Raw genomic sequence first — 16,326 nt, forward strand, 5'->3', positions numbered from 1 at the left:
GATTTTTCTGTTGTGTGGCCTGTAAAAGAAATTATATCTTCTGTATATTCTCTTCCCAAGGGAAATATATTCATATACAAACTCTGCTGCCAAACTTGTCAAATCTTTACTCTTTTAAAAAAAGAAACTTAAGCCAAAGCTCTCTGCATATGAAATGCCAAGCAGTTTAACTCTCAAGTTTCTGTAGCCTTAGACAAGAAAATTACCTTTTAAATAATGCTAAGGTGGTGATGTTCACCAGGCAAAGACAGGAAATTCAGAGTTATGACTGAGATTCCAGCCTGACTTGCCTGCTGTGTCTGGTACCTGCAAGGGTTCGCAGCAGCAGGGGACTGAATCGCTCAGATTTGTTATAGCAGTAAGTCCTGGAGGGGCATCCGAAGGGCACAGGTTCAGCTGGAGTTCTTCAGTCTTTCTTTATTCTTGCAGTTTTTTTTTTAAATCTGAATTATTTTCACATTCTCTCTTTTTTCTTTTTTTTTCTTTTTTTCTAGGGAGGGACATTTTCTGAATTACAGAATAGTTAAGTGTCACTGTGTGACTCAGAGGATTAGAAACGTGAAGTTCTTCCTCCCGTTACATTGCTCGTTCTAATCTAATCTGTGTCTGCTGTGACAAAAGGTTGCCAAAAAAAGGTGCTTATTGAAACTGATAAAACGAGGTGGTCAATCAGACATGTCTTGCTCATTTAGCATGCCTGTAAGTGAGACTTTGATGAAAGAGGCAGAGCTGTCAGCTCTGCTTCAGAGTTAGCCACAGGCAACGAGCTTATCTTTGATAGCCTATGGTGTCGGGAAACAAAGTTTGCACATTACTTTAACTTTTCCCCATATACAAAGAACTCCATTGTCCAGAGCATTTTCTTTAGCATTTTCCACAAACTTTAAGTTCCTTCATAAATGAAAAACTCTGGACTCCCTAGTGTTAATTCAGCCTAGTTTAAGGAGAAGTGTTACACTTCCAGGCTTACAGGCTACTCTGTTGGAATACAGATGTAAAAAGCTCCTCTACCAAGAAAAAGTAATATTCTTGAAAGAATTTATCATCAGTATTTAAAAGTTGTTTTTTTGAAACATAATGCACTGTATGTATGCCTATTTTAATAAACAGATTTTTAACTGTTTCATTGCACTTTGGAAAAAAAAAGTGAATATAGTGAACTTACAAAATTGTTAGTACACTGCAGCTCCAAAAGTTTTCCCCCAAAATGTTGTAATTAAATTCTGTGTTCCATCCTACTTTCATGAGAATAATGATGATTTTGAGCATCATTTATTTATTTATTTATAGGAAAGTCCAACACTAATGCAAAATCCCTAAACAAGAATAAGGAATTGGACCTGTATTAGCTTAGATCACAGTGTCTTAGGAAATGGTTCTTTCCTGCATGGCTCCATTGTTTCCAAGGTCCAAATGAAAAGCTGTCTCTCGCTGCCTCACTATTTAGTCAGTACACAGTTTTCATCATTGTCTCTGGAATTAATTTTCCCTCTCGGTCAGCTGGAACCCAAAAGTTTGATGACCTTCCAGTCACTCTGCAAACTTCATTTTTCTTCTAAGCTCTTTCTGGAAAAATACATACAAACAGTCCCAAACTGCAACTCTTTCAACATATGGTTCAATCCAGGTCCCACATTGTATGTTTTATCATTTAATTTCAGTCCTCATATTTGGCACATTTGAATGCAAATCAAAATAAAGAATTATACATAAGCAATAATGTAAAGACTCTCTATAATACATAGGGACCAGTAGCCAAATGTCATTAATTATGCTGACATTTCCTTCAGTATGGAATGTGTCCTAATACTGAGCAATTGTATGCTAACAATCCCATATGTATTATTACTAATGGTAACTCTACTGAGTTGAGTCATTACTGTGATAGTATTTAATAATGTCATTTTTAATTGCATACATGCAAGCTATCCCAGTCCTTTTGTGGAAGGAAAATGGTGTTATAGTCACATAAAAATAACCAGCACAAAGCCACTCTTGTTGCTTTTCTTTAAATGGAGAGAAAAAAATTGTGCTCCCAAACTGAGACCTTGGATGCCAAGATGCAGCCTGGAGCATATTTTTATGGCTGAGTTATAAGACCCTGAAAATGGGGTTTTGTAATCGAAAAGGGTGACATGATGAATGTGCCACTGTATTTAATTAGATGTCTTTACCCCTTCCCCTACAGTCCTGTTCCCACAAAAGATGCTGTGCCAGCTCTTCTTTCTTATCTGCTTCTTATGATCCTCAGCGTCATTGCAGGGTCAGCAAGAGGAGATATTTTATTGGCAACAATGTGATAGAAACGGGAAAAGAAAATATTTCTTGATTTGTTGGGTCCTAAGTTGGACCGATTTGAGCCGTTTGGTTTTGGGTATTCATGGTGAGGAGTTTCTAAGTCTCATGACCTGTGAATGATCACGGCAGAACTGAAGGAAGGTTGGCCTGTCCTCTACCCCTCTAGGAGGTCCTACTGTTGTGGTTACTCAGGACACATTCCCTACTCTTTTTTTCTTCCTCTTTGTTATTCCCTTATTTTCTGAGGTTGCCCAGAATCCAGGCTCATCCTCAAAGCCCAGCCTACCATCTTTCCGAAGGGCAATGAGCTCTGTACCATCCCTACCCTTGGAGCCCCTGCACTCCATTCAGTCTGTGGCACTCAGCAGGAAGAGAAACAAATGCCGTGCTGAGAGCAACCAGCACAACAGTGCTGCAGGTTTTCTTCACAGACTCTGAAGCTTCCTATTGCTCCAGGGCATTCCCCAACTCAACTCCCTGGCGCTCACATGCGACAGAATAACCACCCCATGAGCACTCTGGCCATCTGAATTGAAAAAGTACATTGCAGTCATCTCTGCATTGGAAACTCTCCTGCTTTCAGGAAGCAGTGGCTGGCAATTAGTGTGACTGCTCTGGTGCTTTCTGTTTTTCATCCTCATCAATCAGCAGTGTTTTACATTTATTCAGTTCCTTTTCTGCCACCAGAACTCACATGGGAACGGAAATGAACAGCTCAGTAAATGTGTAGTTTGGACTGGGACTTGAAACAACCCTTCCCTTCTGCATACATGCTTTCTGTGATTCGCAAACAGCAATACTGACACTTAAATATCATTGCTGGCTTCTTAGAAGCCACTGAAATGACTGAAGCACTTAACACATGTTTTTAGACTCTCTCTTAGGAAACTGTGGCCACCACTTACAGTTAGTTTAAAATATAAAGGTTCTCTTAGCAACCCCAACTTTTAGATCTAGAGAAGAAACTGAGAGTGAAAAAAAATTAAAGTCATTCGTCAGCCACTTAGCTTCTTACACTCCCTCCAGGGACCATACATCACAGTTTTGTGAGATAAAATATTTACTGCAATTATTCTTCAATAATGTCCACATCCTCACAGAACCATTACTAGCTCTGCTATTGTTTGTTTGTGTTTAGCTTTAGTTAAATCATCTAGACATCATCGGCTCTTCTACAAATAGACGTTGGAGGAGCTGTGGAAGTACTGAAACCTCATTGTACTCATAAAAGCAACCATTCCCAAACATTTCTTGTTTGGACAAGTGACAAAGTGGTAATGAGAAGAAAATGTTCATGTCTGTAAATTCAGTTCAAGCTGTTGTTCTTTCAAGAGAGCGAGCCATCTGAAAGCTGCCAAGTTGCCCTACGATTATGCAGTCCTCAATAAGCAAGTATGCACGTATTTACAAAATCATTAGCAGAGGAGCCAAGGATTTGAATATTCTGATGGGTGTTCACTCTCCTGCCCTGAGGCCATTTCCTTCAGTTCTAGGGTTATCAACAAAGAAAGCAAAGGGCAACACAACAAAGGGTGTCTACAGCTGATGCTTTTATGTCTCATGTAAATAATTACATGACCTCATGATCCATCAGATTGCATCCTTCACCAAACATGTAGGGTTAAAGTGCTTCACAGTAGACATGATTTTGGCTCCAGCAACTCTCTTGTATATATTTTAATTTCAGTTTTATACCCAAAACCTCCTGCCTCTTCAGATCCATGCTAACTTGTATTATGTTTTGTCTTTCTCCAAAGCTGTTCTTGTCTCCTTGGGTATGAGGGAGAGAGGTGTGAAATAAACCCGGACGACTGCGAAGATAATGACTGCGAGAATAACTCTACATGTGTGGATGGGATCAACAACTATGTCTGTCTGTGCCCTCCTAATTACACAGGTGAGGTGTGCAATTAAAGAAGAACAGGAATCCGTGAAGAGTCTCTGTAGCGCCTGAGGGAAGTGTCTAAATACACATTTATTTTGTCCATAAGTGCATACTTAACCAAAAAAATAGTTCCATTTTCAAGCAACCTGGATGTCCGACTGGTGAGTTACTGGAGAGATGTCAGTTCTGCCAATATTGCAATACACTTGTAGTCACAAACACGACCACTATTCTGAGTCAAAATTTTGATACTTCATTATAAAATACACTTAAAAAATACTAAAGTTTAAGGTGTCAGAAAAATTTGTACTTCTTCACATGCATTCTCTACATTTACTTCAGAAATATTCTCAGTACTGAGATGAGTCTGATACACATCTGATATGAATCTTGGAAAATTAAAATAGTTCCAGTTTAAATTATGGTAGCTTTTGGGGCATGGCTTTCACCTGGGATCTTAAAGGTCTGCATATATTAAATAAGCTGAGCCTGACAATTTGCTGTTTAAATTTGTTATCACGATTTCACAGGTGGCAAAGCAAAGACTGAGAAACTGTAGACTCATAGTTTTAAGAAAGCACCCATGAAAGCTAGCCCAGTTAGCAGATGCGCAGCCACTTGCGAAGCCCACGGTGACAGAAGTTGGTAACTGAGTTTGCAGCAGAATGACTGCCTCTAGCACCCATGTTGCATTTCAGATAAATTCCTTCCTAAAACTTCTGCAAGGGCAGAAACCTTCCTAACTGCAATCTAAAAATGCTTTTTCTCAAGTCATTACTGGAGTATACTGTTGACTCATTCAAACTGTGTTAGCATGACCTTCCTGGCTCAGCATGGAGTGGTAAGGAAACACCTGCAACAGTTCCTAGTTCCATCCTTTGAAATGGGTTTATTACCTTCTAAGCATGGAGAAGTAATGAAGGGCTTCTTGTACACTGGAATATATTACATGTCAAGGGATTTAATGAGGATCAAGCTTGAGTGGCTGGGTAAGGCAGGGGGAAAGCTTCTAGAATTTCCAAACTCTTAAAATACTTTTGTGGCTGATACAAAGGAGGCCCATGTAAATCTTTAGCTGAGAAAAGCCTTATGACTTGAATGTACATTTATTGGAGTTCTAAAATGATCTTTCTGCCAAAAACTGAAAAACTTCAGCTTAGCAGAGTAAAGAGTTTTGCTTATAGCATGTTGAGCCCATTGTGCTTACTTGTGCACTATTTATGTGAGCTATTCTTGGGTGGTTTCAAACAAAACTCTATACAAGGCGGCAGAGCCTGTACATTTACAAGAGGAAATATATTTGCCTAGCCAAGGAAAGATCTATCAAGTAACAACTGAATCCAGTATATATGTAAATGCTGTTTCCTTTTCACAGGCTTATTGCAGATTAGGTTTTTTTTAGTTTTCAAAGAAAGGCAAGAAAGAACTAGATTGGGATTTCTTCTCAAATGGCAGTCTGGCTAGGGGTCAGAGAGCTCACAGATACTTCAGAACCAGTTTTGAAACATTTCTAGTCAACTTCCAGCTTAGTGTTTTTTTACCTGCATATTGTCTGTGCTGTGCCTATGGTTCTTCACAGGAGTTTGTCAAATACTTGAGCGTTTTAACACCATGCGCTAGATCCCAGTCTTGGATGTAACACAGACACAATTGCATATACGACACAGTAAGCGTTTGTTGTTGGAGTACAGGCAGTAACTTCGACTGCAATGGAAACAGACTGAGTTTTTAAAGAATAGCAGGAAATACCTCTGGAAAAATATAGTATAGATAGTAAGTGAAGAGGGCTGCAAAAATGGGGGTTAGCTTAAATTGGAAATCTGAAGAGTTTACAATAGTTCACGCTAGTTAAAAATAGGAAGAATTTAGTGAAGCACAGTAAAAGAATTGCCTTAACCAGCTTCACCTCCATTTTGGAGGTGGGTATTTCATCAAACGTGATCAGTCACCTGGAAGGACTCACTGCAGTGCAGCTGGCTGGGCTGAAATATCCCTCGGAGATACACCTGGCCCTCTCCGAGCAGAAAGGCAAAGAACAGCATAAAGTGGCTGCAAGAACTGAAACCATCAGCCAAACAAAAGTTACAGATGAGCCAAGCGAATCTGAGCCATGGTTTTAAGGGTTCTCTGAGAGCTGAATTCAAACACAAGAAACTGGACATCATCTGAAGTTGCTTGATCAAATGAACAGCAGCTGGGGAAATGCCATGGAAGCACCCAGGCAAGTCATGGAGAAACACTTTAAAATGACTTGAGTGTGTGACCTGAAGGGAGAAGGATCTATAACCACAGAGTCTGACTGCTGAAGTATCCTGTGACAGCCAGGACATCTCTGTGTATATTCTCTTTAAATAAACCATTGTGTAGTGAAGCAATATCTGAAGCTACTATGGCAGTATCTTTGAATATATATGTATAGATGCAGACAACTTTAATATTGTGGTTGAATATGCTAAGAATAGAGAATGTTAATATTTCAGATAGAAAGCAGGTGACTGAAGGAGTCAGGAATACTTATTCCTGTGCTCAGAATTGTGCTTTGAGCTTTCTGCCTCTCTCTCAGGTGCTGACTTTGTTAACCATTGAGATAGAAAACTCTATGTGCTTCAGAGCTAAGTGTGTGGAATTTATCTATATTTATATGAACAAAGATTGAATGGTGGAGGATACTTTCCATGACAAAAGTAGTTTTTTCTGTGAAGTAGTTTGGGTTATAATGAACTCTCAATGTGATGCTTTGCCAAAAGGAACAGCAATACCCATAGGTAGGGTGTATCTCGTAGGACAGGAAAACGTAGGTTATATCAGGAGTTGGACTCGATGATCCTTATAGGTCCCTTCCAACTCAGGATATTCTAATATCTCTTTTTGTTGTGACCAAATATTATACTTAATCTTGTTGTTCAGAATTCAAGGAGCAAATTGAGAGATGAGAAAGATTAGAGACGAAGCATGAAAATCATTGGGGGATTGAGATCATGTCTTGAAGATCTCAAGAAAAATCTTAATTAGCTTAACAAAGTAGGCAGAGAAAGATTTTCATACTTTACAAATGCTTCTATGGAGAACATAATTTTTTTTTAAGAGATTGAGTGGCTGGTCTTTGTGGCTGAACAAATCCAGACCATACAATTTTATCCAAGAGTTGTTGATTCTAGATAGAAAATGGATTTCTCAGCACACACTGTAATAAAAACATGAGTCAAATTAAGAACAGTCTAAATTACACTGAAGTTCAGAATAGATGTTTCTGTTTTGATAATCTATGATGTTTTCAGTAGCATTCAGGCTGTTCGTTATAGATGCCCAGCTCAGCTATTGCAGATGTCTTCTTTTCTTGGCTGTAGAGGGAGGCAAGCTCTGGTAGCACTGCATAGCAGGTAGTCTGAATCCTTCATCGCTCCTGTGGTCTTGGACACCATAATACTGCTAAGACTAACCATACTACAGTAAACACTGCAAGTATGAAATAAATGCATGTTGTATTATAAAGAATAGTGTCAATAGCGAGAGAAAGAAGATCCAAGAACACGTGTGTTGTTTTGGAAGAAATATTTGGGATCTCCCCCTGGTTTGGCAGACTAATGGTTAAATAACGATAGTAAATCTTATGTTCTGAAGTGAAACACAAATTAAAAATGCATGTTTTGGAAATGTTGACTAATGACAGATTCACAGTATCCAGGGTTTATTTTTTTCCATACCTTAATATTTTCCTGCTTTATCTTCCGTCTATCTAGTTTTATTTGTTATAGCCTTTTTAGGAAAAAATATCCCAAATGATGATGCATAAATTTTGCTTTCATTGGTTGAAATAATGAAGGCCAGAAATCTTTCTTCAATTAATAGCTTTTTACAGTGTTTTCCTTTAAAATTCTGTGACTCCCCCCCCCCCCCCCCCCCCCAAAGTAGGTTGTAGACAAAAAAATGACCAATTTGTTAAGTGACAGCTGAGGGAAGGAATTTCCCACACTCCAGGCCCATTTCACTTTCATCAAAAAAAAAAAACAAAAAAAAACCTCATGCAATAACCTTCCTATTTCCTTTCCATCAAATCACTTTAAAAATGTGCAAATACAAATGGGTTGTATGAAAGAGGAAAACATAAGTTAAAGACAGCAAGACTGAGAGGGAAGGTAGGCAGATAGCTGATTGCCATAAAAAAATAATAATAATAAAAAAAAAAAAATCAGTGGCAGAAACAGTAGACTCAATTCTCCTTAGTCAAGCCCTTACCTGAACCACCCTGTTCCCTCACCGTTCTTCCAAGTCAACATTTCCAACATTTGTTTGTATTTATGTAACTGAACCAATATTTGTGCTGTGTAGCTGAGTCCTGATGGCCTTTGCTTGTCAGCTGATATCTTGTTTTTCCTCTCCCCAGCTTGTTATTTTATTCCTGAAGCTAAATTAAAAACATGTACTTGCTCCAGGATAATCATGTAGCCTATGTCCTGCCAGCTCTAATGCTTGAGCAGTTCATGGGATGTTTTATAACCTGATCTGACCACTTGATGGATTACAGCTCCATCTTACTTTTTTGTAGTGTTTCCTCCTCTTCAAAAAATATATATAAGAACATCAAAAGAAGCAGCTATGGATTTGTCCCTTCCCTTCCCTTCCCTTCCTCTAATGTTTGTCCTTTTTCATCATCATCCTGATCTCTTAAATCTTCATCATTCTCCTGATCTCTTAGCTTCCTTATCTATTTCTGAATCTGTTGCTGTAACATGCCTCATCTCTGACTAATATTAACACTATCTCCCTAGCTTTGTGTTTTAGAAATGTAGGACAAAATTCATACATCTTTGTCCCTTCCATTCCATTTTTCTGTTCATTGCTGTTGTAGACCTTCTTGAGAGACATCACTGATTTCCTCATAGCTCTCGATCCAAATATAGCATTTTATACCTCCAAAAAGAGCTCCTTTCCTCAGTCCCACTGTCCTCTGCACTCTCACTTGAAGAGGTATTCACACCTGCATAAAGGACTGATGGATCTGTACCAAACAGGTACTATGTACTTCAAGTTGTTTTATGCTTAACTTGCTACTTTACTTAGTTTTGTTTGTGATTGCCATGGCTTTTCCTTTCTCCTATCTGTCAGAAGCAGAAATATGTAGTTCTCATACAAGAATAAAAATCAGGAAATATTTCAATTTTTTGCTAAGAATCCTAAAAAGCCTCAGCAAACGGACACACCTCTTTGTTCTGAAACCTAACAGTAGTTTCTAATACAGAATGTAGGTTTTTTCCTAAAATACATGGCATCCCCTGGAGATGATAAAAAAAAAAAAAAAAAAAAAAAAAAACAAATGTTTTAAAATAGTTTGTTTCCCTGGGAAAAAAAAAAATAAAATAAAATCAACTGCAAGCAGTTTGTATCACAGGAAAAAAAAAAGTCTCAAAAATGAAGCTAGAAACTATTTTTGGTTTTATGTGTTTGGAAGACAAGACCAAGATGTATTTTACCTTAGGGGACCTTGCGGTGTCCTGCGGTAGATGGTATCTGAGATTTTTGCAGTTATGCTACTTTTAGACAGAATGCTATTCACTGTTAGTGATTATGGTCCCTTTTTCTGGCATATCTTATTGTGGTAATGTTACACGGCCAAAGCCAAGCACTTAGTCAAGCCAAACGACTCTGGAAGAAAGAAGTTTTGTGGGTGACTTGTGGCTGACACTCACTGCTGGAGCTCTCCAGCTTGTTTCCCATAGCTTAGCCTGATTTGAAAGACTCCCTGAGGTGGGCATCAGAGGCAGCTGAAGTGAAGCATTGCACTATAGGTTGGTTTTGCCCTCTTTTATGTCTTTAACTATGTGTTGGACATAAACAGCAGAAGGTTTTTAGATAGCCTGATGTGGTTCTGCAAGGATACAGACTGCCTAATGAACACTGAAGGCCTTAAACAAGTATCTAATGATCAGCCTCTTTTAAAATTTCCTTGAGACAAACAGAAAATTATGGTCAAAGTTTGGTGTATTTTCCTTGTTCCTGAAGGAGTTCTGTCTTACGTGGAAGTTTCTCAACATTAGTTGCTTGGCAAACGTGGTGTGTTGCTTACAGTGCAGAAAATAAAAACGCACCTACACTTACTATGTGTATAATAAATGAGAAGAGTTGGAAAGCTGGAAGTTCTCCCTCCTTGGAGATACTCAGAAGCCATCTGGATGTAGTCCTGGGTAACCTGCTGTAGGTGGCCCTGCTTGAGGAGGGGGGTTGGACCAGATGACCTGCAGAGGTCCCTTCCAACCTCAGTTATTCTGTGATTCTTTGCATTGTACAAAAGCCTATGTGCACTTCCAGCCTTGTTTTATTAGAGGAGAGCCATGTCTCTGCTATGAGTTTGAACCCCCCTTACTTCACTGTACTGTGACCAAAGAGTAAGAAGCAGTGCTGCAGCCTTAGTTGTTGGTCTCAGTATGGGTGTCCTGCCATGTTGGAGCTCTCAGTTCCAGGATTTCTACTGGTGAGATTCCTTGCTGTAAAATGTAATGTGTAATGTTTTGGGAGCCAGGTATGCTGGAGAATTTCCTTGTTAATCAGGACCTCAGTATGTCTCTAAGAAAATGTATTCTCAGCTTCCATATATTCAACTACCCTTACATTTAGCTACTGCTTTCTTGGATGGATGAAGTGAATACCATCCACAAATGGGATTCATGATTCATTAAATCCAATCTGCGAGGAAACAGCAGAGGACTAGAAGTTAACCACCCATCCGTTGCTTACCTGCTTACCTGCAGGTGGTGCGTACTGTGTAGTTAAAAAAGCTGGGAGGAGCACCTATGGATAGTCAGTGAATTCAGCACTCTGACACTGAAAAGACGGCCATGTTAGATTTGCCAGTAGGAAGTAAGTAGATGTTTCTGCATGTAAAGTATTCTTCAAAGACCTCTGTATTTAAAGTTGCATTCTGAAAGACCATCTGCAGTTCATTATCTTTTTGTTAGGCCTGTTGGAGTTCAGATTAGAAACAAAAATGTGTGACTTCAATGTCTCTATGACTTATGCTTATTAGTTAGAGCAGGGCTTGGTTAACTGTTTGGGGTTTGGTTTTTGCTTTGTTTTGGGGTTTTTTTGGTTGGTTGGTTTGTTTTTGTTTGGTGATGGTGGTGGTGGTTGCTGTTGTTTTGTTTTTTTTTTTGGTTGGTTGGTTGGTTTTGGGTTTGTTTGTTTGTTTTTTGATAAAAATCACGATAGAAAGGATGCCACTAGGTGAACTAGATTGTGTAAACAACTGAATTGATCTTTAACAGATTCCAGACTAATCATGTCATTGGAAAGCATTCCTATAAGGTAGTCCAGCTCCAAAATATAGGGGGTCTAGCAAAATTAGGATATATTCCAGACGTAGTGGTTCTGAGGGGTAACACTATATGCAGGTTACCACCTTATGAGAGCACTGGAAATTTTTCTGTTTTAGTTAATGTTTTGCTTGCTGCATTGCTGTGGCCTTTGTGATGTTGAATGTGTTTTTTCTTTCTTTGGCTGTGCATAGAACTGGAGCACGTTCTTTGTTCAAGATTCAGAACTGGTGAAAAGATCATTAGTTCCCTATCCAGATCTTGCTACTTAATCAGTTACCCCTTTGTTTAACCTTAAGGTTAGAGGTAATTGCTCTTTAATTCAGAACAAGCCATTTTCTTGAAATCTCAATGTGGAGTCCAACTTCAAGCTACTATTTAATAGGCCAAAACCTGATATGTGAACATTCAGATTAAAGTTAATGCTTTAATGTTTTTACAGCATTGGCATAGAATAAGAAGCATAAATAAGCTTTTAATTCTTTGTCTGCTAAGTATTGTGGGCAGTGTACCTCAAGCCAGAGCAAACTTCTTCGTTAATAATCCAGAGAACTCGGTTACAGTGCTTTACAGGTAATTTCTTTTGTGTTTAGCAGATTGTTGGTGTCTAACATAGCAGACAAGTGTATTTACAACTGAAGAATTTTGACAGTGTTTCTATTTTCTTCATTGCATGTTTAAACAGTTTGGAAGGAAAAAAGAATCTAAGATAAGCTTCAAATTTTTTGCATCAAATATTAACATTCCTAGCCAAATTATTTTCGTGGCAATACCTCTACTAGCATATTGTATGGACATCCGACAGCTGGTCCACCCAACCATTTTTAGGTTCTGTGTTCCGAAATTTCCAGTTGGCACTGACCTCTTTTTAATAACTAAAAAGAGAGAAGGGAAAAAACAAAATGCAAAAAACATTTCTAGCGATACAAGTTATTAGATACCAAATGAGTAGTCTCTTATGAGAATAACAGTGCAGTGTGTTTTATTACCAATAAAGGGAAGAGTTCCATCCCAACTTACCTGGCAATGTTCAGAAAATTGCAACATATTATTTAATGATTCAAATATATATTGTCTCCCTGTGCAGGCTGTAAAAGTTTGGTCTGTGTGGATAAAGGCCAGGTTTTCTCCATTGTTTCTTCACTGCAAGTTCTTTCCTTTTCTCAAATACTATTGTGAAATTCTCAACAGCTTTTTTGCTCTCAGTCCTCCGGGCCCTACAAAAGCTCCTCTCGTGTGATGGTGAGAATATGTTCTGGGTTGCTTTGTTAATTATTTCTTGAATATCAAGAATGAGGGAACAGAGGATCATCCAAATGACACAGAAGGCAAAAGAAAATCATAGAACTCATCAGTTGCAAATTGGAGGTTTCAATGGTCTCTTCAGAACTGCTGTTTTACTTATAGATAAACAAACAAAATACTATTGCCATCCACATCTCTCTTACTGATTAAGGAGAAGAGTGTAACTTGGATTCTAGTTTTAAAAGTCCAGTGTGGCATGAAATAAATAGCTGTCTTGACAGCTCAGAATGGAGGGAGAAGAAGAAGAAGAAAAAAAAAGATTATTAAACTGTGTGTAGAAGTCTTCTTTATTGCTCTATTGTTGCCTTGGCTTCGTTCTGAGACGTGTGAAAGGCTACAGAAAAGCCTAAGCATGTTTCTTGGCAGTTCTTCATAAGCAGTGAGCCCTGTGAAAAGTGAATGTGGAAAGCCCCATGAAAAACAGGATTTTGCTGAAAAACAGAGAAATGTTGTATGAGATAATAAATGTTTTGATGTGGCTTTTTAAAAAGCAATGAGCAATGCCAGTGAAGAAGACAAGGGAAATAGTTTCAAAGGGGCAAAATACCTTTTCTATTGTGTGGGGATTTTTTTTTCCTTCCTTTTTATTTTTTTTAATGCCTGGAACAGCAGCAGTGGGATATGCACCTGCTAGTATTCCACTTGTCAGTACTACTTGGTTCGAATCTGAAAGTTGCATTTTTGTGGCAGATCACATTGCTTGCTTCATCTGTCTAATGCTTGCTTCTCCTAAACAAGCACTAATTACCAGCACGTTACCACTGGCCTTCAGAAGTTCGAAATGCAGTGCCCACAGAGCTGATGGGCCTATCTTTATAAAGATACTCTCTTCATTATCATGCCTCAGTTCTGCTGACCACAGATCATTGAATTCATACCTTTAGCTACCATGATAAGCAACATCAAAGTGGTTTTCTTGTACGTTTGATGTAGTCTTAACCTGCTCTTCATTGTACTGTACTGCATGTTGACCTATATTCTTAGGCTCTGATGGAAGAATGTGAGTATGCCTTGATGAAACAAAAAAACATGTTTGGGGATAAAAAAAAAAAAATTGCTTAGCTGATTAGAAAAGAAATATGTTGTTTTGTTTTCTTATCTTTTATATGAGCACTTTAGAAACACTTGTGTATCCAGATCAGAGTTCTGATTTGAGAAGACATTGAATAGAGATAGGTGGGTGGGTTTGCTACATTTGGGAAAGTGTTACACTGAAGTTTTCTGTTGTTTAAGCATGATCAACTACCTTCCACAAGTAGAGTTAATGATGCTAGAAGTTTGCCTAAGATTGTTTTCCTAAGATTGTTCATTTTCAGTTCACATAGCTATCTAGTGAGAAACTTGGAATAGACCTTCAGTTGCTGCACAGAGAAGCAGTCCTGTGTTACTCCAAAGAAGGGAGATGATAAGAATTTTCCTCTGATACTGACAGTCATGTGGTCAGTGAATATTGCACTCTCAGGTCTGATGGCAGATTTTTGACTCAAATATTTTATGAGTGAATGAAATACGAGAAAGTCCTTGCATAGCTGGTGCCTCGGGTTTTGCTTTTCAGAGAATGTTTTATTTCCCTGGCATGTTTTCTGCAACATCTAATGAACATTGGTGGAGCCTGAAATAAAGTATCAAGAATTTTCTTCCTGAGATGAGGCTGCTCTAGTTGCAAGGCATTCCCAAGTGAGCTCTCTAATGACTGATAAATGGGAAAAATAACAGGAAGGATCCTTAAACATTCCAAGTTTACCATGAAAAATGATAATTTTTTTGGATGCGGCGTTTGGTACTAAGCCTGGAATTCTCCTAAATTTTGATAGTGGAGCCTTCAGAATGACATGGTGAGTCATAATATTTGACATTTGGGGAGATTTTTACTGGATCTCTAAGTACTTGTCAAAACTATTGAGAAGAATATTTTAAGAAGAATTATGTTTTCCTTTGAGAGTTTATGAAACTGTTCTTATTTGTTAAAGCCTGTTTCCTCTTCTTCAAAGCAAAAAGAGAAATAGAAACTTGAAAAGTCTGTACTGAACATTTTTAGTGAAAGGATAGTTGAAGGCATCTGTCCACACTGTATTCAGTTATTAAATGGTCTTCAGAAAATATTTCCAGCTTTAGATCATCGCATTCTTTTAATGTCACCAGCCAGTTACATTTTATTCATGTTTATTTTCACATAAGATTTGTAGTACGCTGGTAAGGGACAGGAGATACACCAAGAAGGCAAACTGGCAATTGTCCAGACATCACAGTAGGTTCTGCCCAGCTCGTGTTCATGTCTGCTGGAAGGCTGAGGCCATCACTTTGGTGTTAGTATTTGGGAGGGTCTGTGGGCTGTGAGCTTTGGGATTGCTAAGTAAACAGACCTATCTCCAGTCTTGGGACCTCAAAAATGTGTTAATGGGTGTCCCCAAATGGCAATAATGTTCAGATTGATAAGAATTGAACGTCCCTAGTTGCCGTTAAGGAGTAACAAAGTACAATGGCAAACCTCTAGTCCAGGGAATGATCTGTTTCCCTGGTTCCCATGGATTTGCGGTGTTCAGTTTATTGGCATGTCCCTCTTCCTGAGCTGCATACATTCATTACATTTGCCCAAGATTTGTCCAGAACTGCTAAAAGACTTGGTAGTGTTTAATAATGGTGGCTTCCTGGGATTCCCTGGCTCCAGAAGGAATTGTTTGTCTTGCAACTGTTACAAACAACAAACTGTCCACTGTGGATTGCCATGCTAGACCTCTCCAGTGCTACCAAAGCCAATCCACTAAAAGTCATGAGGGTATTTATGGGACGTGAATACAGGGCTTACACTGCTGGTACCCCTTCTCATGCCTCCAGGGCTTTTATTACCGCTTCTCTTTCTCATTTATGCTTGACCACTCTCAAAAGCAGATATCTTGGATGTTCTATGTTTGAAACAAATTTTTATAAAGTAATTTTTGCAAATATGCATTATTCTTCCATCCTAATAGGAAGAATCAAATGAAGAGCTGTGTAGGTTGTACTGTAGGGAGGCTGGATATGTGGGAGAAATAACCTGAAGGAGGGAGCTGGGGGTGTTAACAGCTCAAACCATTCCTGTCACCACCGGAGCCCGCCTCAAAATTGTATTCTCAGTCATCCCTGCCAGATCACAGGACTGATAAAAGATGTTTTTGATTTGTGTTTGCCATCTGAATTTTGATTTTTGTGCTTCTCTTGGGTTGTATTTTCACGTATTTCTCTGTAGCCACTACAGTTAGAAATGTAATTATTTTTGAAAACAGAGATTCTCCTAAGACAGGTGGAGCTGCTGCTTCATGACAGTTCTGCTAAAACGTTGCCAGCCCACCCGTGCCTCCCATGCTATCTTTTTTCCCACACTATCCACATGACTTGTTGCTCACATAATGATACGTATTGTGTATAGGCACACAAAATATGCGTAACCTTGAAACCCTGCAGATGTGGTCTTTGATATAGCTGCACAGGGGACTTTGGAACTATGGTTTTGAGGGTTTCTATGTTGAGAGTACCTGACCTTTGCTTTTCCTG

The 16,326-nt window shown here is 38.7% G+C and overlaps 1 protein-coding gene across 5 annotated transcripts in view; it reads left to right on the forward strand.

Moving 5' to 3' along the window:
• SLIT3 (slit guidance ligand 3) overlaps nucleotides 1-16,326 on the forward strand; it is a 508,988-nt gene that overhangs the window by 453,894 nt on the left and 38,768 nt on the right. For all 5 annotated transcript variants that reach the window (XM_035562875.2, XM_035562874.2, XM_035562876.2 and 2 more), the window contains one exon: nucleotides 4,056-4,195. In XM_035562875.2, coding sequence (XP_035418768.1) covers nucleotides 4,056-4,195 — 140 coding nt within the window. The remainder of the gene's footprint in view (nucleotides 1-4,055; nucleotides 4,196-16,326) is intronic.

The sequence above is a fragment of the Cygnus atratus genome, chromosome 14, assembly GCF_013377495.2.
Source record: "Cygnus atratus isolate AKBS03 ecotype Queensland, Australia chromosome 14, CAtr_DNAZoo_HiC_assembly, whole genome shotgun sequence".
Taxonomy (NCBI): Eukaryota; Metazoa; Chordata; class Aves; order Anseriformes; family Anatidae; genus Cygnus; species Cygnus atratus.